Source organism: Ctenopharyngodon idella, chromosome 9 (genome assembly GCF_019924925.1).
Source record: "Ctenopharyngodon idella isolate HZGC_01 chromosome 9, HZGC01, whole genome shotgun sequence".
NCBI lineage: Eukaryota > Metazoa > Chordata > Actinopteri > Cypriniformes > Xenocyprididae > Ctenopharyngodon > Ctenopharyngodon idella.
The window spans coordinates 12,358,063-12,385,083 of NC_067228.1; the positions used below are offsets into that span (position 1 = coordinate 12,358,063).

The 27,021-nt window shown below is 40.1% G+C and overlaps 3 protein-coding genes across 3 annotated transcripts in view; all 3 read right to left on the bottom strand.

Annotated features, from left to right (window-relative positions):
* col6a3 (collagen, type VI, alpha 3) overlaps positions 1-888 on the bottom strand; it is a 74,036-nt gene extending 73,148 nt beyond the window's left edge. Inside the window, exon 1 of the mRNA XM_051905466.1 lies at positions 216-888. Within this exon, the coding sequence (XP_051761426.1) occupies positions 216-735 (520 nt within the window). The 5' untranslated portion in view covers positions 736-888. The remainder of the gene's footprint in view (positions 1-215) is intronic.
* Positions 833-4,382, bottom strand: LOC127518598 (collagen alpha-3(VI) chain-like). The gene is made up of 4 exons (XM_051905510.1): positions 3,710-4,382; positions 2,639-3,238; positions 1,771-2,370; positions 833-1,599 (listed from the first exon to the last, which is right to left on the bottom strand). The coding sequence occupies exons 1-4, from the start codon at positions 4,227-4,229 to the stop codon at positions 968-970; spliced, it is 2,352 nt and encodes a 783-aa protein (XP_051761470.1). The 5' UTR covers positions 4,230-4,382; the 3' UTR covers positions 833-967.
* LOC127518594 (collagen alpha-3(VI) chain-like) lies at positions 4,327-25,196 on the bottom strand. The gene is made up of 14 exons (XM_051905467.1): positions 24,459-25,196; positions 21,247-21,355; positions 18,672-19,268; positions 17,650-18,237; positions 16,819-17,427; positions 15,684-16,289; positions 13,934-14,515; positions 12,660-13,259; positions 11,947-12,537; positions 11,155-11,742; positions 10,383-10,973; positions 9,504-10,085; positions 5,265-5,864; positions 4,327-5,093 (listed from the first exon to the last, which is right to left on the bottom strand). The coding sequence occupies exons 2-14, from the start codon at positions 21,341-21,343 to the stop codon at positions 4,462-4,464; spliced, it is 7,263 nt and encodes a 2,420-aa protein (XP_051761427.1). The 5' UTR covers positions 21,344-21,355; positions 24,459-25,196; the 3' UTR covers positions 4,327-4,461.
* Positions 25,197-27,021: the final 1,825 nt, after the last annotated feature.

The window sequence follows — 27,021 nt, forward strand, 5'->3', positions numbered from 1 at the left end:
TTTCATCAAAAGACAAAAACTGTGCCTAAAACTGACGAACGAGCAAACAAACAAACACTTTAAAACTCAGCACTGCTTAACACCCCGAAGAGTTCAAACCCATGGCTTCTTAGGCTAATTTGCATTGCTAACATAAACCGTTTAGTGTCTGCGGCACGCTTTGCAAGGAGGGCTCAGTGTGCCGTTTTCAAGAGACGTGTGGGAATCTGTCTTACCCGCCACAGTAGGTGTCGTTGGCTTGACTTGTACAAGCACATTGTTGAGGGAGCTGATAAACTGCTGCTGGACACTGGGAAGATCAGAGAATTCATTGATGGACTGTGCATAGGTAGGATCGTTGGCAATTCTCTGCACCTCTCTGCTCGAATTTCTGGTGCCAATGCCAAAAATCAAGATTCCCCTCTCTTTCAGGGCAGAGGCAGGTGCATCTATGTTATCGCTTGACCGTCCTCCACTGAGGAGGATAAGAATCTGAGGGACACCCTCTTGCTTTCTACTCCCCGCAGAGGCAGTGAAGACACTGTCCCTCACGTACTGGAGAGCTGCCCCTGTGTTGAGGGGTCTCCCTCCTCTATGCCTCAGACCTCTGACAGTGTTCAGGATCTCCCCTTTTGTTGAGTAGGTATTCAGATAGAAATTGACCTCCGCGTCTCTACTGTACTGCACCACAGAAACACGGTCTCTGTTTGCCTCTATGTTGAATTGCTCCACTACTCTTTGCACAAATTCACGCATCGCTGGGAATGTATTTCTAGTGCCATCTGAACCGTCCAGCAGAAACACTACGTCCTTTCTGGGTACGGCATCATCAGCTAGGGAAAGAAAACAGCGTCATTAACACCAGGTCATTTGAAAACATCTTTAGAATGTCACATTAGTTTAACCACCTCATCGACTACCTAAGCTGTGGGTAATGGTCCCACTGCTCGCAACTACTTAGGAAGATCAACAAAGCACAGGCTGTGAGCTAGCTCTCGTAAAGTTCTGCCATGCACATACCGGTGAGAGTCGGGGTAGTTGGAGTGATGGGCATCGCAACAGCCTGGACAGAGGCCAGCAGCTGCTCTTGGACATTTGGAAGCTCACTGAAGTCGGACACGGAAAGAGCATAATTGGGGTCGTATGAGATTCTCTGCAGTTCTCTGCTATCAGAGCCCCTCGATCCTATTCCAAAGGTCAAGACGCCAAGCTCTTTCAGAGAGGAGGCTGCTGCATCAACACTGTCCAATGACCTTCCCCCGTTAAGCAGGATCAGTACCTGCGGCACACCCTCCAACCGTCTGCTGCCGGAGGAGGCAGTAAAGACATTGTCTCTGACGTACTGGAGAGCTGCCCCCGTGTAGAGGGGTCTACCTCCTTTGTGTCTCAGACCTCTGACACGGTCGAGAACGTCTTCCTTTGTCGTGTAGCTGTTCAGATAGAAATGGACCTCGGCGTCTCTACTGTACTGCACCACAGAAACACGGTCTCTGGTTGGCTCTATGTTGAATTGCTCCACTACTCTTTGCACAAAATCACGCATTGCTGGGAATGAATTCCTAGTGCCATCTGAACCGTCCAGCAGAAACACTACGTCCTTTCTGGGTGCGACATAATCAGCTAGGGGGAGGGGAAAACAGCATCATTAACACCGCGTAAATGTCGATAACCTTCATAATGACACATCAGTTCATCACCTCATTAACCGTCTAAGCTGTGCGTGAAAAAAAGTTGGGACATCAAGTAGAAAGACAAGACACGGCGTATCGTAAAGTTCTGCCATGCACATACCGGTTACAGTCGGTGTAGTTGGAGTGATGGGAATTGAAACAGCCTGGACAGAGGCCAGCAGCTGCTCTTGGACATTTGGAAGCTCGCTGAAGTCGGACACGGACAGAGCATAATTGGGGTCGTATGAAATTCTCTGCAATTCTCTGCTATCAGAGCCCCTCGATCCTATTCCAAAGGTCAAGACGCCAAGCTTTTTCAGAGAAGAGGCTGCTGCCTCAACACTGTCAAATGACCTTTCCCCGCTAAGCAAAACCAGTATCTGCGGCACACCCTCCAGCCGTCTGCTGCCGGAGGAGGCAGTAAAAACATTGTCTCTGACGTACTGGAGCGCTGCCCCCGTGTAGAGGGGTCTGCCTCCTTTGTGCCGCAGACCTCTGACACTGTCAAGAACTTCTTCCTTTGTCGTGTACGTGTTCAGATAGAAATGGGCCTCTGGGTCTCTGCTGTACTGGACCACAGAAACGCGATCTCTGTTCTCAGCTACTTCCAATTTCTCCACCATTCTTTGCACAAATTCTTTCATTGCTGGGAACCCATTCCTAGTGCCATCTGATCCATCCAGCAGGAAGACAACATCTCTCCTCTGTCTACGGCCCTCAGCTAAGAAACAGACATTCATGGATCAGGTGGGGGACATTGTAAGGAGAGAGAGAGAAAAAAAAAAAAAACACACTGTATTACACACTTGGTGCTCAATCATGCTTTTTGTGTTTTCGATATCGTGTCACTTTCCATTAAGTTTTACTCTTCAGGAAGAAATACATTTCCTTCTGCAACTCATTAGAACTAGAGGAACAATACGGCACATGTCTCTATAACCATATTAAAATGGGAGGAATTACAGGAAGCCGGTTTGGCTTTTTCTTACCTATCGTTGTGGTAGTGATAGGCGTGGCCTCTACAAAGACCGTGTTAATGTTGGTGAAAAGCTGCTGTTGGACACTGGGAAGGTCAGCGAAGTCACTCACTGAGAGTGCATAACTAGGCTCATGGGAGATCTTCTGGAGTTCCCCGCTGTCTGAGCTCCTTGACCCTATCCCAAAGATAAGCACTCCCAGCTCCTTCAGGGATGAGGCTGGTGTGTCAACATTATCAAATGACCTTCCACCACTCAGCAGAATCAGTAACTGAGGCACACCTTCTACAAGTCTGCTTCCAGCGGAGGCAGTGAAGACATTGTCCCTCACGTACTGCAGAGCTGCCCCTGTGTTGAGGGGTCTCCCTCCTTTGTGCCTCAGACCCCTGAGCGTGTCAAGCACGTCCTCCTTTCTTGAGTATGTGTTAAGATAGAAATGGGCCTCTGGATCTCTGCTGTACTGGACCACAGACACACGGTCTCTGTTCTCAGACACATTCAGTCTCTCCACCATCCTCTCAACAAAGTCACGCATTGCAGGGAAAGAGCTCCTTGTGCCATCTGAACCATCCAGCAGGAACACTACATCCCTCCTAGCCATCCTTCGCTCAGCTATGGGTAATGGAATGGAACACAAAGTCACGTGAGCCCTGGGTATCTGATATTGCCTGCGGGGCGTACGCGTGCCCTACTCGGCAACTACAAAAGGGAAACAACTCTCCTATCCTTTCAGCTATTTTACAGCCAATCTAACGGTCAAATGTTATTACTGTGTGTGCTAAAATAGAATCTCATTTTGGTCAGAGTAGAGCTGCCTATACCTAATGAATACAACATGACAAAATGAGGTGTATAACTTAAAGGATATTTTCATCAAAAGACAAAAACTGTGCCTAAAACTGACGAACGAGCAAACAAACAAACACTTTAAAACTCAGCACTGCTTAACACCCCGAAGAGTTCAAACCCATGGCTTCTTAGGCTAATTTGCATTGCTAACATAAACCGTTTAGTGTCTGCGGCACGCTTTGCAAGGAGGGCTCAGTGTGCCGTTTTCAAGAGACGTGTGGGAATCTGTCTTACCCGCCACAGTAGGTGTCGTTGGCTTGACTTGTACAAGCACATTGTTGAGGGAGCTGATAAACTGCTGCTGGACACTGGGAAGATCAGAGAATTCATTGATGGACTGTGCATAGGTAGGATCGTTGGCAATTCTCTGCACCTCTCTGCTCGAATTTCTGGTGCCAATGCCAAAAATCAAGATTCCCCTCTCTTTCAGGGCAGAGGCAGGTGCATCTATGTTATCGCTTGACCGTCCTCCACTGAGGAGGATAAGAATCTGAGGGACACCCTCTTGCTTTCTACTCCCCGCAGAGGCAGTGAAGACACTGTCCCTCACGTACTGGAGAGCTGCCCCTGTGTTGAGGGGTCTCCCTCCTCTATGCCTCAGACCTCTGACAGTGTTCAGGATCTCCCCTTTTGTTGAGTAGGTATTCAGATAGAAATTGACCTCCGCGTCTCTACTGTACTGCACCACAGAAACACGGTCTCTGTTTGCCTCTATGTTGAATTGCTCCACTACTCTTTGCACAAATTCACGCATCGCTGGGAATGTATTTCTAGTGCCATCTGAACCGTCCAGCAGAAACACTACGTCCTTTCTGGGTACGGCATCATCAGCTAGGGAAAGAAAACAGCGTCATTAACACCAGGTCATTTGAAAACATCTTTAGAATGTCACATTAGTTTAACCACCTCATCGACTACCTAAGCTGTGGGTAATGGTCCCACTGCTCGCAACTACTTAGGAAGATCAACAAAGCACAGGCTGTGAGCTAGCTCTCGTAAAGTTCTGCCATGCACATACCGGTGAGAGTCGGGGTAGTTGGAGTGATGGGCATCGCAACAGCCTGGACAGAGGCCAGCAGCTGCTCTTGGACATTTGGAAGCTCACTGAAGTCGGACACGGAAAGAGCATAATTGGGGTCGTATGAGATTCTCTGCAGTTCTCTGCTATCAGAGCCCCTCGATCCTATTCCAAAGGTCAAGACGCCAAGCTCTTTCAGAGAGGAGGCTGCTGCATCAACACTGTCCAATGACCTTCCCCCGTTAAGCAGGATCAGTACCTGCGGCACACCCTCCAACCGTCTGCTGCCGGAGGAGGCAGTAAAGACATTGTCTCTGACGTACTGGAGAGCTGCCCCCGTGTAGAGGGGTCTACCTCCTTTGTGTCTCAGACCTCTGACACGGTCGAGAACGTCTTCCTTTGTCGTGTAGCTGTTCAGATAGAAATGGACCTCGGCGTCTCTACTGTACTGCACCACAGAAACACGGTCTCTGGTTGGCTCTATGTTGAATTGCTCCACTACTCTTTGCACAAAATCACGCATTGCTGGGAATGAATTCCTAGTGCCATCTGAACCGTCCAGCAGAAACACTACGTCCTTTCTGGGTGCGACATAATCAGCTAGGGGGAGGGGAAAACAGCATCATTAACACCGCGTAAATGTCGATAACCTTCATAATGACACATCAGTTCATCACCTCATTAACCGTCTAAGCTGTGCGTGAAAAAAAGTTGGGACATCAAGTAGAAAGACAAGACACGGCGTATCGTAAAGTTCTGCCATGCACATACCGGTTACAGTCGGTGTAGTTGGAGTGATGGGAATTGAAACAGCCTGGACAGAGGCCAGCAGCTGCTCTTGGACATTTGGAAGCTCGCTGAAGTCGGACACGGACAGAGCATAATTGGGGTCGTATGAAATTCTCTGCAATTCTCTGCTATCAGAGCCCCTCGATCCTATTCCAAAGGTCAAGACGCCAAGCTTTTTCAGAGAAGAGGCTGCTGCCTCAACACTGTCAAATGACCTTTCCCCGCTAAGCAAAACCAGTATCTGCGGCACACCCTCCAGCCGTCTGCTGCCGGAGGAGGCAGTAAAAACATTGTCTCTGACGTACTGGAGCGCTGCCCCCGTGTAGAGGGGTCTGCCTCCTTTGTGCCGCAGACCTCTGACACTGTCAAGAACTTCTTCCTTTGTCGTGTACGTGTTCAGATAGAAATGGGCCTCTGGGTCTCTGCTGTACTGGACCACAGAAACGCGATCTCTGTTCTCAGCTACTTCCAATTTCTCCACCATTCTTTGCACAAATTCTTTCATTGCTGGGAACCCATTCCTAGTTCCATCTGATCCATCCAACAGGAAGACAACATCTCTCCTCTTTCTATCACCCTCGCCTATGAAACAAACATTGAACACTGAAATAGGGGAGCGCAATGCAATACAATACATATTATTAAGAATTATTTTGTAGTTGAAAATTATTGTTTTAATTTAATTATTGTTCTTTAGTAGAAATACAAATGTTTAATTGCTATTCTTGAAATATATCATATAATAATAGCCAAATTTAAAAAACTTAATAATAATAATAATACATTGCTGCATTTCTGCATAAAACATCTGTTTTCAATGAATCACTTTTTAATGATTTCTATGACTATTAACTCATGACTCATAACTCAGCACAATGAAGAACAATATGAAAAATCCCCAGCAGCAGTTAGTTAGTAGGAATTTATCCGTGATGACAAATTTAATTAACAGCAATTCATATATGACTAAATCTATGAATCAGATGGCTGAAAGTTGAAATTCATGGCTTCGACCACATAACACACTAATACTAACTGATGATAGGAAATTAATCCATGATGACACATTTAATTAATAACAATTCATATATGGCTTAATCTATCAATCAGATTATTTATTAGTTGTTGATGTGGCAATCATTAATGAATGGCTTAGTTCATCACGTCTATCTTTGGTTTTGTTTTCATGTTCATGTTTCATGTCTTAATTTTGAAGTTTAGTCATGTTTCATGTTCCTGTTTTCCATGTGCTTCCCTTGAGGCTTGTTCAACTTCAAGCAGCGCTGCACAGACCCCACTACTTGTCATGTAGACCCCACTACATTGGTATTTAAAGTGCCCCTATTATGCCTTTTTCAAGGTTCCTAATATTGTTTTGGGAGTCTCCAACAACAGGTTTACATGCATGCAAGGTCAAAAAACACTTTCGTTTTCTCACAATATATTTAATTTCACCTCAGTTCACCAAAGATTGGTAAACAATTCGTTTGAAGCAGTTCAGTGAATCAGTCTTTCTAAACCCCTCCTTTCCATGAGCCAACAATGCTCTGATTGGTCAGATGGCACAATCCTTTGTGATTGGTCTACTGCGTGCACCGCGCGCCCATTGCTATAACTGAATGACAGCTATCAATTCACAAGACATTGTATACAATGTATGGACAGAAAAGATAGCATCAATTTTACCGTATCAATTCAAGCCCAAGTCCAACGATGAAACGTCTGAAGTACTCGATCAACCAGAAACTGATTCACGTTCACAACTGGAGTACAATGGTTCTATATGGTAAGTGTCACCTACTTATTTATAAGACGTGATAGCAGCGTCATGTTATAAAACCTCTAACATAAGATAAACATTTAGGCCAGATATGTACAGACTTTTTCATTATAACTATTAACAAAGAAAAATTGCTATATCATTGTTTGACATTACAATGAGTGTTTACTGTTTACAGAGAGAATACTTCAACTAGTTAGCTCGGACTAGCATCTTAACATCCTATTACAAGACAGATAGAGCTCCACTCTACTGTAATAATAAAAGCGCAGAGGAAAAAAAACTGTTTGTTTTGTATGTCTTAAACTCCCAAGTTAGCCCTGCACAAAAAACGTGAATAGCTTATAATGCATTAGACTTTGTAAACAAAAGTCATCATTACTCCAAGTAATAAGACAGACAAGCTGCATTAATCGACACAATTTTAGAAAATATTGGACCCACATTTGAATAGCAGAACTACAGAAACGTGAGTTAGCCGGTTAGCAGGAGACAGACTGGTATACATTACACAACATAACATACAAAATTTTGAACGATCGCTATAAAATATAAACATAAATTATTAATCATATTTACAGGTTGCAATTCAGAGGAGCAAGCTGGTCCAAATAAACTGGACATTGATATTTTAAGACCAAGCGTTTTGTAAATCCTGCGTTAAACTCCCTGAGGTTTGAGAAGCAGTTGTCAGTAAAATGACGGGAACAAAGCAAAAGATTGTACTGCTGTGGTACTGTTGAAAAAATAAATTTTCCCTGGCATCTGTGCACGCAATAAGTGGGCGGGCAATATGCTAATGTTTCGTTGTGACGTCACAACGAAACAGCTTGGGATTCGGTGTACAAATGACTCGTTTAATTGACTCTGAGTCGACTCTTACTTTTGAGAGACATTAACTTTATATATGGTGCACTTTCAGATTTAAAACTTTGCAGGATGTTTTTATTCACTTAGAGCTATGTTACAGACTACATGAAAGGTAATTTTCAAAAATCCATAATAGGGGCACTTTAAATAATATATGCTTATGTTGATCTTTATTCTTGTAAAAACAGATGCTGTAAGCAGTACATAAAGCATTGAATGAAAATGTCTCTGAAACATCTGTGTATTAGTCAAATATTGCATTTATTTCACTTCAGCTGTGATAAATTATGCAAACGCAGTGTGAATGTCACTACAGGAAGCAGAAAGTGTCTGACTTCATGTCTCCATTTTTAGATTCTCCCCGCCTGCACGCGGCTACTCTCGCCGATCGGTTACATCCAGCCACAGCCAATGTCGAACACACCTTTGTTTGTCATGTTCTAGTTATGTGATCCTGCCATGTGCTCCCTTTGTCATGTGTTCTGTTGTCACGTTCTTATTAGGCTTGTTCGACTTGCAGTGCTGCACAGACCGATCGGCGGCTGACTTGAAGTAATGCATGCCGGTAAGAAATTTTGTCCAACTTGAGACAGCGCCGACGCCATGTGACTGTGACGTATGACTTCAAAGTACCGCGAGAGAGATTCGAGAGCAGCCGTCTGAGTCAGCCAGTGCAGTTTCTCAAGAGCAGCTGCACAAGCTCTGATGAAGACACAGCTGTTCCACGATTAACCGGATTCACCGCGTGACAACGATCACGTGTGTTTCGTGTTTATTTTTACATCTTCAATTCCACTAATGTTCACAAATCTGTACTTTTATAACAGTTAAAGCTCTTTTCATGTAGTTGCGATGTTATATTGTGTCATGTTTATCAAAATAAAACTGATAAAAACGTAGACCCCAGTACATTTGTATTCAAATAATATATGCTTATATTGAATTTTACTCTTGTAAAAACAGACGCTGTAAGTAGTACATAAAGTATTGAATGAAGATGTCTCTGAAACATCTGTGTATTAGTCAAATATTGCATTTATTTCACTTCAGCTGTGATAAAGTATGCAAACGCAGCACGAGTGTCACTACGGGAAGCAGAAAGTGACCGACTTCACGTCTCCATTTTCAGCTCCTCCCTGCCTGCACGCGGCTACTCTCGCCGATCGGTTGCATCCAGCCGCAGCCGATGTTGAACACACCTTTTGGTTCATTGTCTTGTTTGTGCACAGGTGTTCCTTGTTTGTGATTAGTCCTTGTGTATTTAAGCCCTCATGTTTGCCTTGTTCTTGGTCTAGTACCACTGTGGGTAAGGTTATGTTCTTGTTTCTTGTTTTGCCAAGCCATGAAAGGTCTTTGTTTTGTTTGATCATGTTTTAAGTTAAATAAAGCTGTGTTTGGGTTCTTCAAGACTTGCCTCCAGTGGTATTACTTACAGTTCTTCATGAGTCATACATTTACTCAGGATTATCTGTGCATTTAAGTATGAATTAATGCATTTTATTGCACCTGTATTGTAAAGTGTTACCAAATCATTTCACTCATTATTTAAAAGGAGGCAGTATTACACTTACCTATCAATTCCTTTTTGTTGTAATTTGGATTGGCTTTCATTGCTTCCAGTAGCTGTACCTGGATTTTTGGTAATTCACTGAAGTCAGCCAATGAGAGCACATTATTTTCAGAAGAAACTGTATGTAATTCATCAGAGTCTGAGTACTTTCCTCCTATTCCATATATTAATACCCCAGTTTTTTTAAGAGCAAAGGCTGCTTCAGAAATGCTGTCTCTGGATTTTCCACTTGTCAGAAGAATTAATATTTGAGGGATGCCTTCTTTGTGCCTGCTCCCTGAGGCACTTATAAAGATATTTTCCTTTACGTATCGAAGGGCAGATCCTGTGTTTAAGGGCCTTCCACCTTTATGGCTAAGCACTTTTACTGCATTCAATACATCTTCCTTTCTTAAGAATGAATTTAAATAAAAATTTGCCACAGCCACATTGCTGTATTGAATTATTGAGATTCTATCATTATCAATTCCCACATTAAGATTTGTGATAATATTGTACAGAAAATCACGTATTTCTGGAAATCCTCTTCTTGTACTGTCCGAACCATCCACAAGAAAAGCAATATCCCTTTTAAATCCTATACCTAGAATTGCAATAATTATAGGATTAGAGAGATTTAAAGTATTCAGAATAGCAGAAACTTGAAATAATCAGCCAATATCAGTGGTTTTCAATCCTGGTCCTGCATGGGAACCACCAATCTGCACTATTTGTATGTCTCTCTAAATAAAGGAGACATACAAAATGTGCAGAGCAGTGGGTCCCCAGGACCAGGAATAAAAACCACAGGCCTATAAACCTGTATTCTTAACATGTATTTTTAGAACTTCTATAAACTTCTTCAAATCAAGTTTTATCATGTATTATTTTAAATTCTTACCATCAACTTTAGTGTCTCCTTTTTGACTTACACCCATAAGTTTTGTCAGCAGGCTTTGATGGACATTTTTTAAGTCATGAAAATCATAAACAGCCATAGCATAATCTGTCTGAGAAGAAATGGCTTCCATTTCAATGGGATCTGTCAGCCTTGACCCAATAGCAAAAATGGCTACTCCCATACTCTTTAGTGCATTAGCTGGTCCACGAGGAGAATCTCTTGATCTGCCACCAGCCACAAGCACAAGATTTTGGCTAACACTGTCCATTTGCTGACTTACAATTCTAGGGGTAAAAATATTGTCTTTAACAAATTGTAGAGCCTGGCCAATATATTGTGGCCTTCCTCCTTTTGGTTTGAGGTTGCGTACAGCATCTGCCACCTCAGAAGAGGATGAGTGTGTACTGAGATTAAAGCTTGTTGCTGCAGTATTACTGAACTGCACAACAGCAATTCGATCTTTTTCTGGACCAACATCAAATGTTTCTGCCAAACTTGCCACAAATTCTCGTATAGCTGTGAATCTATCACTAGCATCATCAGATCCGTCAATAAGAAACACAATATTTCTTCCTGCATCCAAAGCCTGTCCTAAAATAAATAAAGGGAAGAAAATTTCCATGAAGGAAAGACAAACGTATTTAAACAACAACTCTATAGAAGCCAGAATTACAGTACATAGTAGTAGCTAATCTATCTGCATCTGTAAGTCTCTTCTTCATTTAACATAACAGCATATTCAAGAAAAGATATCAGTTATTAGAATTCTTACCCTCAGGAGTTGGAAATTCCTCAGGTATTTCATCCCCACTTATCAAAACAGAGGCAACTCTTTGGAAAATTCTGTTGATGGAGGTGAAGTCAGGAACAGAGAAAGCATAGGCTGGTGTTGAAGACATTGTCTGTAATTCAAGTGTATCAGCATTTCTTGTGCCAATTGTAAAGACTTTTATATTGTTTTCTCTTAAATTCTGTGAAATGGTTCTGACATCATCACCAGATCTACCACCACTAAATAAGTACAGAATCTGAGGTACACCCTCATGACTTCTGCTTCCAGAGGATGGTGTAAATATATTTTCTTTAATAAACAGTAGAGCAGCTCCAGTGTTCAGTGGCCTTCCACTTTTGTGCCTCATAGAACGTATGGAATTTAGTACCTCTTTTTTGGTTGAGTATGAGCTGAGATAAAAATTAGCTGTGGGATCCCGACTGTACTGAACAACCGCCACCCTATCCAAATCTTCCTCCACATTTAGACTCTCAATTACCCTCTGGATAAAACTGCGAATTGCCTCAAAACCAATTTTAGAATCATCAGAGCCATCAATAAGAAATGCAACATCCCTTTTAACAGAGTCTGTAATAAAGAAATGAGATTTACTATAATATAGGATTTTAATAGCACAATCTACAACACTAGATCATGTGTTTACACTGAATTAAAAAAGATGTAAGAATGTACAAAGGCATTCTTTATGCTATCATGTCCTATAATACATAAAACACTGCTGTCAGTGGCTGGTGTACACACATACATTTGTAAATTAAAGAAATCTCTTACCAGAGACCTGAGAAGTCATTGTTGGTAGCCGCTGGGAAGATACCCCTTTTATTAATGCTAAGATATTCTTTTGAACATCAAGAATGTTCTCAAATTCAGAAATGAAAAAGTAGTTTGGTTGATGGGATATTGTTTGTAACTCAAGTGTATCAGCATTTGTGGTGCCAATACTTAATGAAATGACACCAATGTCTTTCAGAGCTTTGACTGGACCACGTATGTCATCATTAGACCTTCCAGAACTCAGCAGAATTAGAAACTGTGGCACACCCTCCAAATGTCTACTCCCTGCAGCAGCAGTAAACAGGTTGTCTTTTACATACTGTAAGGCTGCCCCAGTGTGACGCAGGCTTCCTCCTTTATGAATTAGACGTTTCACATGATTTATAACATCATCTGATAATGAATGTGTATTCAAAAGAAAATCAAAAGCTGCATCATCACTGTACTGGACCAATGAAATGCGATCTTTATTTGGTGCCACATTCAGTTTCTGAACCAGGGTCTGAACAAAGTTTTGAATTCCTAAGAAACTTCCCTTTGTGCCATCCGAGGCATCGATTAAAAAAACAATATCTCTTTTTTCAGCATCTGTTGCAATGGAGCATAAATATACATATAGTTATGTCACTAGTCCATATCACCTTTAAATCAACCACGAAAACACAACAACAACAACAACAACAAAAGAAAAACAGATATTTTATCCTTACCTGTTGTAGTTGGTGGAAGCCTCCTGGGCTGACGAGGAACTCTTTTTACATATGATAGAAGCTTCTGCTCAATGGTTTGAAGGTCATCAAACTGAGGAACAGTAAGAGTATGACCAGGGGTATGCGAGATTGCCTGGAGTTGAATAACGTCGGCATTTTGATTGCCAATACTGAACAGTACAATTTGGTCCTGTTTCAGAGCAGCAGCTGGAGCTCTAACATCATCCTGAGACCTTCCTCCAGTCACAAGCACAAGAATCTGAGGAACCCCATTCAGGAGTCTGCTCCCAGAAGAGGCAATGAATATGTTCTTTTTTGTATAATCAAGGGCTCTTCCTGTGTTGAGGGGACTTCCTCCCTGGTGTTGCAGATTCTCAATTGAATTGAGAACTTCTTGCTTTGTGGCATGTGTGTTCAGGTAAAAATGAACTTGTGGCTCTCTGCTGTATTGGACTAAAGACACTCTGTCTCCACTGAGCCCGATATTGAGTTTGTCCACCACTCTTTGAACAAACTGACACATTTGTTTAAACGCGTCCCTGGTGTCATCAGACCCATCCAAGATAAAGACAATGTCTCTTTGAGCTGTATCCAATTCAACTGGGATGAAAATTAAATGGCTTTAGTAAAATGCCCTTAACTTATATAAAAAGTGTAAGACAAAACATCAACACACAGTAATATTTTCCATGGTATTAACAATAAAAATTCAAATGTGAACAACAATTTTAATCAAATTTACATTCCAAATACACTTTGCCATATTTCTGTTCTGTCTTTAAGAATATGCTGACAATATCTGAAACAAAAAATCCATTATGAGAGAATATCACTAGTGTATTTTCACACTCAGAATAAGATCAATAAAGCAACTAAAATAGAAAAAGTAAGAACAAGGAGTTGCTATTGATGAAACACCAACAATGATTAAGAAATCATTGGCTCAAACAAGAGCTTAAAATGAAGAGGAATCTCCGCAAGTAGTAAGACTTTTCCATGGTTGAGAGGACCAGTGGAAAAACATGAAAGTTCTCTGATGGAAAAAGCAAAAGATGAACAGAACAGGGAAAAAAAGTAAATATTTAGTGGCAAAGGCCATTAATTGCCAGTCTTTAACATATGTTAAAAAGCTGAATCAATCAATAAATGGCCTCATGGTTAAAGTGAGCAGTTTAGTGAAGAGAAAGTAGATTTTCATGTCCAAACTATCAAATGCTTAAAGTCATAAGAAAAAGCTTGAATTTGAGGAAAATGCCAAGTGTAGTTATTCTTACCAATGATAGTAGGGGGTTCTATTTCCATTTTGGATTTGATAAAGGAGAGGATATCGGGCTGTATATGTAAAAGTTCACCAAAGACTGGAAGATTAAAAAGAAATCTAGGTGAAAATGCTATGCTTTGGAGCTCTGCCTCTACAGCATTCTTTATTCCAATGGCAATGGAGAGAACTCCAAATTTTTTGAGATCTTCAGCAGGACCTGCCACATCATCACTGGACCCTCCACCAGTCATAAAAACCAACAGCTGAGGGACTCCTAGCTGATGTCTACTTCCAGAAGCAGTAGTGAAAACATGGTCCCTGACATACTTTAGCGCTGCCCCAGTATTTAGGTTTCTTCCACCTTTTGCTGTGAGGCCATTAATGGCATAAATTACAGCTTTCTTACTATTGTAAGTATTAAGTAGGAAATGAGGCAAAGCATCTTCACTGTACTGTATTACAGCAACTCGAACAATGTCCTGGTCAATGTCAAGATCCTCTGCCATTCTCCGAATAAATTCACGGATGGCAAGAAGTCCATTTCTGGAGTCATCTGAGCCATCAAGGAGAAAAACTATATCCCGTTTGTTAATTCCTGGATCAGTCAAGTTACCAAGAAAAGAAAAAGAAAAAGGATATTGGAACACATCTGAATCATTCAATGTATAAATTGAATAGCAAAAGCTTTAAAAGAGTACAAGAGCAAAATATATGCAAGTAAATCAAAGAATACCATTGACATCGTCCCCTCAAAAATTATTTTGTGGGTCAGGATGTGAACAGCGTTGAATAAGAAAAAGCTTTTGCAAGTGTAGTTCAAAAATACTCCCATGGAATGAACATCTTTATGTGCAAAAGATGTCAACTAAAGACATGGAAGACAAGAGAAAATACCTAAGAAGAAAGATTTAAGTAAAAAGGAATTTTCAGTTCCACACATCCTAAAACCTCAACCTATATAGCGATTTATATGACATTTACATTTAAGGCTTGTAGCAGACTCAATGCCTAAATAATTGTTTATTTATTGCTTATAGTGAAAGTTCTAACCAGCTGAGTCTAGAACTTCTGTTTTAGGAATTCTAGATTCTTTTGGAATATTCTTGAAATATGAAACAATATGTGGCTCTACTGAAGGAATGTCATCAAATCGATCAATATAATGTGTGAATTGAGACTGGATTGACACAGTTTTCAGGTCATTTAGATCTGCATTTTTCACACCAATGCTCACTATCACTATTTCAAGATCTTTCAGGGCCATGGCAGGTCCTATTATTTCATCACTAGATGGTCTGCTACTCAACAATATTTGTATTTGAGGAATTTCATGAAGTCATCTACTCCCAGATAAAGAAGTGAAAACCTGGTGCCTCACAAACTGGAGGGCTGCACCAGTGTTAGCTAGTTGTCCACCTTTGTGTTTCAGGACCTTTCAGGAGTCTTAACATAGAAGTCAACCACTGGATTGTCACTGTACTGAACCACAGATACTCTGTATCTGCTCTCCTCCACATTAAGTTTCTCAACAACTCTTTGAACAAAATCACACACTGCACCAAATCCACTTTTAGTACCATCAGAACCATCCAAAGGAACACAATATATTTTGCAACATCTTTGGCATCAACTAAGATACAGTACACCAATGAGAAATATTTAGAAACAAAGAACAGCACACCACAGCACAAATAAATAAATAAATAAATAAAGCACCAGCATATAGAAGGCCACAGCAAAATACAAATCTAAAATGTTCTTACCTTTCTCTAGAAAGACCTTCAGTTCTTGATCTGGAAGGTTCACATAGTTCTTGAGCCTTTCCTGAACCGTGTTGAGCTGGCTGAATTCCTTCACATTGAAAGCAAATGATGGATTGTGAGAGATGGCCTCAATCTGTTTAGGGTCTGCATTTTTCACTCCAACACCAAAAGGTACAACTCCCCCAGTCTTTAGGGCTACCGCAGGTTCTCTGACACTATCTCTTGATCTTCCCCCCGTCAAAACGATCAAAAATTGGGGAACATTTTCGCCAGCTCGACTGCCATATGCTGCTGACAAGATAGTGTTTTTCATGAAAGTCAAGGCAGCACCAGTATTCAAACTTCTGCCACCTGCCAGAGTGAGTCCATTTACAGCTCTTAGCACCTCATCTTTGGTTTGGTAGGTGTTCAGGTAGAAGTTAGGACTAGGTCTCTCACTATGCTGGACCACAGAAACTCGTACTTTATTGATGCCTATATCCAGAGGCTCAATGACTTTGGAAATGAAGTCACGGATGTAGGGAAAGTCACCTCTGACATCATCAGAACCATCGATCAAGAATGCAACATCCCTTTCTCCACCAGAGGGGACTGGTGTCGCAATCTCTGTGAAAGATTTAAAAAAAAAAAAATATATATATTAATGAAATACTATAAAATGCTTAAATATCTACATCATAGAAGTTACATTGTACATTTCTGAATACAAAAGCGAAACAATGAAAGTGTTAAAAAACAGAGAGGTGCAAAAAGTAATATGTTTATGTTAACAAATACAACAGTGTTCTCAGACTTTATAGTGATACTTATCACCTCACCTATTTTTTATGTTATATTAATATAATTATTTTATATTATTCATTTTACACATCTTCATTTAGTAACTAAAACATTATTCAACAAAACAAAGCTCCAGGCAAGTTTTTCAGAGAACTGTCATTTTAGCAAATGTTCTTAGAGGTTCTACTGGAAGATGCCATTTTTTGCCACATTCCACTTTTAACATGGAATTAATATAAGAAACTAAATGTTGTTGTTTTTTCCACATTTGGGACGACCACCATTAGGGCAATGGCCCTTTAATAATGAAAGTGAAAGATTTTTTATGAAGTCATGTCAGCATGATTCAGCTCACCTGGTGTATCAGTCTCCCCAACAACAGTGATCAGTGGTGTCATAATCTCTTCAACAACACTTGACAAGTCAGCAAAATTACTTCTGTAGTATGCCAAACTTTCCACAAATGCAGTAGTTTTCAGGAAACTCTCTTCCACTTGGCCAGCTCCAACAGCAAAAGTCAAAACACCCGCTAAAGCTACACGGTCAGCAACCTGCTTCACTTCATCTTGAGATGGTCCTCCTGTTATTAGCACCAGTACCTGCTGGATCCCCTGTCTCCTACGAGACCCGGCTGCGGGCTGGAAGTGGTTGGCTAGGGCATACTGTAGGGCTGCACCAGTGTTCAATGCACGTCCTCCCATCAAACTCAGCTGAGCAATGGCAGAGAGAACATCCTGTTTGGTGTTGTGAGAGTTCAGATAAAACTCAGTTTTCTGCCCTTCTGCAAACTGCATTAGTCCAATGCGCACTCGCTCAGGTCGAACATCTAGTCTGTTCACCACGCCAGTTATGAAGTCCAACACAGATTGAAAGTTACTTCCAACATAGCTAGATCCGTCCACCAAGAAGACAATGTCTCGGACAACTCTTTGGGTGCGGACTGTAGTAACATCCACAACTGGGTCTAGAAGATTTTATATGACCACAATTTTAGATATCTAAATACCTTTTAAATGAAGTTCAAGAATCTCACTTTGTATAAGATAAAATCAATGGGCAAAAGTGCATAAGAAAAGATATATAGTTGTACAGTATTTAATTTATCTAATTAATTTAAATTAATAACTTATAAGCAACACAATCTGCATTTTTTATAAACAAAATGAGAATGTTTGTAGAATATTACCAGTTGGATCCTCTGACACAACAACACCAGACAATGTAGAGAGAGGGGAGATGATTTCTCTGGGGTTGCGCAGCAACATCCTGAAGTCCTTCTGCATGAAAACCACACTTTCATCAAAAGCTATTTGCCTGAGCTCAGCCTCATCAGCAGCTCTGGAGCCAGCAGCCAAAGTAAGAACACCCATTTGACGAAGAGCTTCAGCCGGCTGTTGGACAGCGTCTTTAGATTTTTTACTGGTCAGGAGCAAGACAAGCTGTGGCACTTGATCTTGAATGCGGCTCCCACTCTCAGCTCTGAGCATGTTGGTTCTCACAAAATCCAGGGCAGCACCAATGTTGACTTCAACCGAAGGTTTGGGTTTTATTTTTGCGAGAGCAGAGATTAGTGATTCTTTTGAATTGAATGAGTTGAGGTTGATCTCTGATCTTGGGGTGGTGGAGAACATGGCCACTCCAACCTGCACCTGATCAGGTCCAATTGGCATGGTGTCAATAAACTTTCTGATGAATTCTCGCACTGCATTGATTACGAGGGTACCCATGCTACTGTCAACGAGGAAAATTATATCTCTCTTCCCAACAGCCAAGGCTAAAAGGGGAAAAAAAAAGAACAATTCCGCTTAGCTTCTGCAAATTCAAACAAAAATCAAGTAACCTATGGAGCAGTTAGCACTCATCATTCATTTAAAATTTATGTTGTTTTACAGATACAATGTATTAACTATCACCATTTTTACTTGCCATAAAGCTAACATCTATAAATCATATAAGTAGTAAAAATTATGAAAATGAATTAGCCTCAATTGAGTTTACAGTACTCAAAATATGGTACATAAGTGTTGTCACTAAAATAAAGAAAGAAAAATTGGAGGGGGGGGGGGGAACACAAAAACCTTTACACTTTCACCTAAAAATATATATATTTTTTTCTTGATTAGATGTCCACGCCCATGATAATGTACTACTATTATTTCCTTTTCTTCAGTTTCTCTATGGAATCCCTCTCATACGATAATTACATACCTTCTGTGAAATCTGTTTCAATCACAATGGTGCGCTGGGCGACCCCATTAATGTATGGCAGTATCTGGTCACCCATGCTTGCCACTGTTCTGACATCAGGAGCGGACAGAACAAAGCTTTTGTCTGTAGCAATAGCTTCCAGTTGGGCAGTAGCAGAATCACCCACAGCAATACCAAAAGTGTACACACTGGCCTGCTTTAGGGCCCTCTCGCCCTGACTGACATCATCAGTGGACTCCCCAGCACTGATTATCACCAGTGCCTGGGGCACCCCTTCCTCTGCCCTGCCTCCTGCATCTTGGCCCAACAGACTGTCTGCCACCTCCTCCAAGGCGGCCCCCAGATTTGCCTCATACCCACCAGGGTACTTAAGTCCCCGGATAGCACTGAGGACGCTCTCTTTGTTGTCATAGCTATTGAGATTGAATTGAATCTCGGGATCGTCACCATAAAGCACAAGGGCTACACGGATTGCATCCCTGCCCACGGCAAGCCCCTCAATCACTCGGACAGCCAAATCACTGATGAGGGGGAAGTTGGCAGCTCCAACGCTCTGTGATCCGTCAATTAAGAGTACAAGGTCGGCTGGCCCAGGGGCTTTGAAGGAGAAGTGGAGAGAGGACAGAGAGACAGACAAAATAATGCAAAAAGTGTGGGTTAAAAAAAAAAACAGAAAGAGGGAGACAGGGGAAGGGTGCAAGCATAAAACATAATCATGGATAATTACAATCCATCATAAAAACACAACACAAACACAATATACTGCATGTCTGCTGAACCAAGGAAGATGCTCTGCAACTTTTTCATTTTCATACTCTAAAATTGTGTAGAATTATTTTGTTGGGTTTTAATTTACAGTGTATTTAGAGTAGTTGTGTGTACATTATAAAGTTTCTGTATATGTGTTAGGGCACCTCTAAAGGCTGCCTGGGCAATTGAATTTTTCCATCTTCTTGTGTTCAGTCAGACCATGCAGACTCATGTTACAGTATTCAGTGATAACAGCACCAGTCATGACCCTTCTGTTTCATCTTTGGACTTCTTTAAAATCACTTTTACTGTTACTTCTTTCAACTGTACTGGCATTTTTCACATATTTGATTATTAAAGACTCCATGAAATCACTCAATGAGCAGTTTTATTTCTTGTGATAACATAATTCCTGTTGAGAAAAAAAAAGGATATATAGGGTATGGTATTGAAGGTCTTGAAGGTCATTTTTAAATAGCCAATAATCTTTAGTTATGTCACAGACATGAGCCAGGATTTACTGCTTGATAATCAGTTGCAGGTGATATTAGGGGTAGGGACATTAGAAGTATAGGACAAGTCATTAATACATTACGCCTGATTTTCCAGAAGAGTGAGACTGTAAATTTAAAAAGCATACAGTTCTGCTAAAAGTGAAGAATATTATTGATGGCTAAAAGGAAAGGGACAAAACTTTTCATTTGGAATTATGGGGTCTTTAATGTTGGAATTAAGTGAAAAATGCTCTTTTGTTTAGTGAATGCTTCAAAGATGAAAACATATGGGTTCATCACTGTATCAGCTGTGGAGGAACATTTTTTATTTATATGGTTACACAGTGAAGACAGTAAGCACACACATAAGAATCAGACATTAAGCTCTCAAGACATAAGCTGTGCTGGGTGGTTAGCCATCATCAGCTGCTGATGATTTCTAAAGTCTAAAAGATATAAATCAGTGACACCTTGTCATACTTTAAAGAATTTAGGCATCAAATTTGAAGTGAATGTACTTTTTTATTTTTTAAGAATTTAGTACAGAAATGATGGATAAATTAGTAAATGGATGATGAAAGACAGAAAGACAGTTGGATGGATATTGGTGGTTTTGAAATTCTTTTACACTTAAAATCCATTATCTCACGTCTCTTTGTAGTTAAGTCACAGCATGCAGAAAATGTGACTAAACTAGTCATGTTATCAGTGTGGGGGAATGGTTAATTGGTTATTTCTGGGAAAAATTTGCATGAATTACCCTTAGTCAATATTAACTGGCTGTGGTCGTTCCCGATGCTGACAGTAGCTCTTGAGACCTTTCGGGATTAGTGGTGTAAACTTAAAATTCAGTGATCTGTTGAATTGTTTTTGATCACTACAGCACACCACTCTGAATGGCTTCACAGTATTTAAAATTAAATATGCGCTCAACTCCCTTTACTGAAACTGTAGATGTTTCTCTTCACTGTCTTTAACCACACATTTCAAAGTTTTAATTCAAGTGACCAGCATTGATGGGGGTCTTCTAAAAATCAACCTGTAATGCTCCTATTGTTACTTGCTGTTGCAAAAATAGATGTAATAAAATGGAATATTTAACAAATATTCCATTTGCTTGGCAAAGAAAAAAAATATCTAATTTTAAGCTCTTTCCAATCAATGGAAACATTTAATTATTTATTTTATAATTTTTTACTCGTGTATTGTCTGCAGCACAGTAAAATTAACATTAAAATGTTTTTACCTATAACTGGAAGATTACTTCTTAAAGAAAGGTGAAGAGACAAAAAATAAATAAATAAATAAAAAAATTGCTGGACTAAACTTACCATCCTGAGCTTCAAGTTTTGGGAATAGACCAAAAGCCATTATACCCAAGAGGGCATACAGTAACAACCGGTTCGTCCCCATTGTCCACAAAAGCATCGGAATAGACTGCTGGAAAAAAAGACAACAAAACTGCTTTTTAGATTTTGAGAAGAATTTACACCATACTCCTCTGAAGCTTTGTTACTCTCACACATCATCGCTTTATATCAGAACTTGTACTCACTTGCAGTGGCACTAACACATATGACTGTTGTTCATCCACCGTTCTGTCATAACTTTGGACAGTTTGATAATGTTTTGCTATCAAATTATAGGTATCAAAAAAATCTATATTCTAAGTATAGGCATTTATTGGGTTGTTTGTGTTCTCATCTTTTCTCATAAAATATGACACAAACATTCTCTGAAATACCTCAGAACTGTTTACACTTATTTTTAGGAGGAGAGGAAAAGTTTTGGCAGCACAGATAGATTTATGTGACCTGTTTCCACTCCATGAGCCAAATCCACACAGCTGTCAAATTTCAGGATTTTAAAAGGATTTCTTCCCACATCAACTGTCCTTACTTGCCAGTAAAAACCACAAAGCACTAAGAGGTCCACACTTAGAAAAAAAGCATTAGAGTGCTGGACACAAACAAAAATGCAATAACATGCAGACAGACAGATGTCAGGACACAGAATGTCCCCTCCTTGTTGAGCTCAGAATCATACTGAAAGGTACTGTTGTAAAAACTTTTAGACTGGAGGACTATAGGAAAATGACATGCTTTCCATCACATCACTCCCAGAGTTGCTGAACTTGGAAGCCTTGAGTCACGATACAAATTAATTAGTTTTGGTTGCCATGTTACCATACACGCAAATATGACTGAACAAGCAAAAAACCTGAGGAATACTACATATTATTTTTAGAGACAATTGTGCATGTTAACAGGCTCTCACAGTTTTTTTTCTCTTTTTTTTTTTTCACTGTTAACAAGTGACCAAAGCCATCTTCTCACTGAGGGACAGCTTAATTTGTTCTGAGGAAAAATCATTTCTTGGCCCAAGTCAAACGTTCCAGTTTTATTTGATTCAATGTCTAATTAAATATGCCTTTAAATCATAGTTTGAATTAATTTATTATAAATCATTAAATTCACCTGGCATTTTACAACACAAAGAATGAAATGTAATTATGTTGGGCTACTCTTTAAAATCATCATGAAGTGTTATTAACAATACATTTATACTTCTATAATTAAGATATTCAACAAGAAAACATGTAGGGAGGGACTTAATTATATTTTCTTTGAGATCTGATTGGATAGTGAGAAGTGGGCGTTATGAGAAAGGAGCCAGTTTGTTGCAGGGAAGGAGTAGAAAAGCAAGAGGAATTTGAGACATTATATATATAACGTTCATTGTGTACAAAAGACCAGAAACATGAATTAAGAAAATAAATGTAAATAAATTGCAACATAAATTTCTTTATGATCAATGCTAAATCAATGCCAACAGAACAAAACGGACTAAACACACATATCACAGCTAACCTAAAAAAAGAAAAAAGTTCATACACAAGATTACTTTGTGAGTTCTTTTGGTTGACATTTAGTTCATTTGGATGCAGAATAATAAAAAAATATTTTCAAACTTTAGCACACAATGGTGTTAGATGGAAATTTACACTATATAATATAATGTGCACTAGGCCTACATGTGCTAACTAGTGGTTTGTCTGAGAACTAATAAGTGCAAGTACAGCCGTATGAAAAACTTGGCATATGCATGTGAATTGTTGTCACTGTATAAAGAAATAAATAAACAAATAAATATAATTAATTACAAACACTATGGATCAGAGGCATAAACATAATAAGAGCAACTGCACACCGCAAAAAGAGAACTTTCACATCACGTAAATCTCTTACAGGATTTTACAGCATAATTTTGCTGCCTCATTCATTAAAGATTTTCAAGGTTTTAATGCCCAACGAACAGTAATGGATGAAAAACATATGTTTGAACATAATTCAATTCCTGCCCTCTTAAGTCTGAACGCCAAAGCGCCAAATTAGTATAACAAGATGTCTCAATATTGTCCTCTAGTGGTTCAAGTGGGGAAAACAGCCTCTCCATGTCAGTCTTTCTTAAAGCTGGATAGCCAAGGCCCACACTTCTGGAAAAAATGTGCAAAAATTGTACCTTTAGCTTCTCACTGGGACAGTTCTATCAAAGGTAAACCTTTATACCTTATCTACCCCTAAACGGGGCATATTACTGTGGTTCTGTGCATGTGTGACAATTATGTATGTATTTGTATGTATGTCAGTGGGAAAGAACTGTAATGAATCAAATTTTTCTGGTGTTTTCAAGGGTCCACATCTGGTTCTGCTTCACTTAAGTTTAATGTCTGAGCTCTAATTCTCCCAGCATTCTTTATCCATCTGGCAGGGACAGTGGAAAAAGTGTTTCACATCACCCTGTCTTTACAGTCCTGGGCAGAAGGTGTAATCTGAATAGTGTCTACAGTGGTAGAAAAGTGCAACAGAGCTTCCTGATTTCCTTTCTGCTTCTTGCTTCCGTTAAACAACCTCATAATCAGCATTATCCTCATCCGGATATGATAGATATCATCTTTGTAAACAAAAAGCAGAATAACATCTCAACCAGACTGTTATGGAGATAATTCTACAAAACATCCTTCTAGTAAAATGTGGATTTTAAGCAACAGAATCAATTAGGTTATGAGCAACCATATCACAAAGACTTGATTACATACTGTAACAGTGGTCTCAAAAACTTTCCTGCTGAAGTTCTCGCTCTTAACACACCCATAGCACAGAGCGCCTCCTCATGTATTCTATTATCAGAGCACTTTGCTTTGCCTCTTCTGCAATGCCTCTTCCTGTGGTGCAAGAAAAAATCCCTTTTTCTCCCAAAGCTTTGGAATTTACTGTACCCAGAAAATTCTTAACATTAAAACTATAATTAAGAAGTAAAACTGCCTACAAATTGTGTGCATTGGAAAAGCCATACAAACAAACCAAACTTTATAGGGTAAAAAGGGTGTATACCATGGCAGATTTTAGTAAAATGGATTTTAGCACATTTATAGAATGCATGCATCAAACCACACTAAAAACCACACCATCTTGCATAGTCTCACTCATGCACTCAAATGCTCATTTTTACAAAGATGTATTTGCACAATTAAGCCACTTACCTCTGGAATACAGAATTCAGAGCGCTGTATTCCGCAGTCTTTCTATGGAATTTCAAATATCTGCAAAAAGACAACTCTTAGGTCATTATCTTCCTGGTATTTCCCTTCTATGAACTGTTCTTGATGGGTCAGGCAGAGATGATGCTGATTAGCTTGTGTGCTAGAGCTTTGCTGTGAGACTCTCGTCCGTTGAGCTGACTGTGTGCTCTCCAGAGGAGCAGTGCCACTCACTCCAGCCTGGGACAGAACACACAACTCAGAGAATCCTGGAGAAAAGCCACCCAATTTTTCCACGCCTCCTACTTTCCTCTGCAGAGAGAAGAAGGAAAAAGCACAAAGAGGAGAAAAAAGAGTGAGAGAGTCATAAATGAGAAACAGACCCAAGGCCGTATTTGGTATGACTGTTTCTTATTGGGAAGGTGATGTAACAAACCAAAGCAAGTTTTTCTTTCTCCTTACACTGCTCCATCTCAACTTGTATCCTTGACTACCCACTGAAGGAATAATCACAAACACAATATATGAACTTTCTAGCAAGTCTCTTTATATAAAAAAAAGTATATGTATATGAAAAAAAAAAAAAAAATCACTTTCTGTATTGGACTTGATTGGATTACTGTGACAAACAGAGCTCTGGATTGGAGCATTTGTTTCTGATTTTCAAGAAATAAACCTAGCATAAAAAGGAGAATATTTTTGCACTTATTATATGGACAAATAACACACAAAGGCCTGGTTTCACAGACACGGACAAAACAATGGCACTGACATATTTTAAGATGTCAGTGAACATTGCTTTTGGTTAAAACAGCTCAAACATGCATTTTAGTCTGGAACTAGGCTTAAGCCTTGTCTGTGAAACCGGACATAAAACATGTAAATCAATTATAAGTCACATCAGCTTCAGCAACAAGATCAGAAAAAACATCCAGATAATGAATAACATGTTTAAATGTTATGTGATACATGGGATGTGTCAAAACGATGTAACAAAAGTTCAATAACATACTTGGGTATTCCACACAATGAAGTTATTTTCTAGTTGATGTCAGTGAGAGCTGACCTAAGATGGGTGGATCAAAGTGAGGGGTCAGTCCTGAGAGAGATCAGACGCTTACTGCTGTGTTTAATCTGAAAAGTAATATTAGAATACACAGTTGAGCCCAGATAACACCTGTTTCTTTTGCTGGTAATCCAACTGTATCTCAGCGTTGAATTAGTTAATCTCAATCTGTTCTGAATTATGTCAGAATCATAGAGAATAAAAGAGACTTGCACAACTGGTGCCCGTGATTCAGTGCAGCTATTACCTCCCAAAATAAGAGATGTGTTGACAAATTCAGCTCCACTGTGTGCAATTATAACAGATCAATGTCAAAATCAAGAAATTAAAAAGAAAGTTATGGAGAAAGGATGCCTAGCAATTTAAATATATGAACAAGAGTTTTCCATACAGTATCTCACAGAAGTGAGTACACCCCTCACATTTTTGTAAATATTTTATTATATCTTTTCATGTGACAACACTGAAGAAATTACACTTTGCTACAATGTAAAGTAGTGAGTGTGCAGCTTGTGTAACAGTGCAAATTTGCTGTCCCCTCAAAATAACTCAACACACAGCCATTAATGTCTAAACCGCTGGCCACAAAAGTGAGTACACCCCTAAGTAAAAATGTCCAAATTGGGCCCAATTAGCCATTTTCTCTCCCCGGTGTCATGTGACTCGTTAGTGTTACTAGGCCTCAGGTGTGAACGGGGAGCAGGTGTGTTAAATTTGGTGTTATCGCTTTCACTCTCTCATACTGGTCACTGGAAGTTCAACATGGCACCTCATGGCAAAGAACTCTCTGAGGATCTGAAAAAAAGAATTGTTGCTCTACATAAAGATGGCATAGGCTATAAGAAGATTGCCAAGACCCTGAAACTGAGCTGCAGCATGGTGGCCAAGACCATACAGCAGTTTAACAGGACAGGTTCCACTCAGAACAGGCCTTGCCATGGTCGACCAAAGAAGTTGAGTGCACGTGCTCAGCGTCATATCCAGAGGTTGTGTTTGGAAAATAGACGTATGAGTACTGCCAGCATTGCTGCAGAGGTTGAAGGGGTGGGGGGTCAGCCTGTCAGTGCTCAGACCATACGCCGCACACTGCATCAAATTGGTCTGCATGGCTGTCGTCCCAGAAGGAAGCCTCTTCTAAAGATGATGCACAAGAAAGCCCACAAACAGTTTGCTGAAGACAAGCAGACTAAGGACATGGATTACTGGAACCATGTCCTGTGGTCTGATGAGACCAAGATAAACTTATTTGGTTCAGATGGTGTCAAGCGTGTGTGGCGGCAACCAGGTGAGGAGTACAAAGACAAATGTGTTTTGCCTGTAGTCAAGCATGGTGGTGGGAGTCTCATGGTCTGGGGCTGCATGAGAGCTCCTGGCACTGGGGAGCTACAGTTCATTGAGGAAACAATGAATGCCAACATGTACTGTGCCATACTGAAGCAGAGCATGATCCCCTCCCTTCGGAGACTGGGCCACAGGGCAGTATTCCAACATGATAATGAC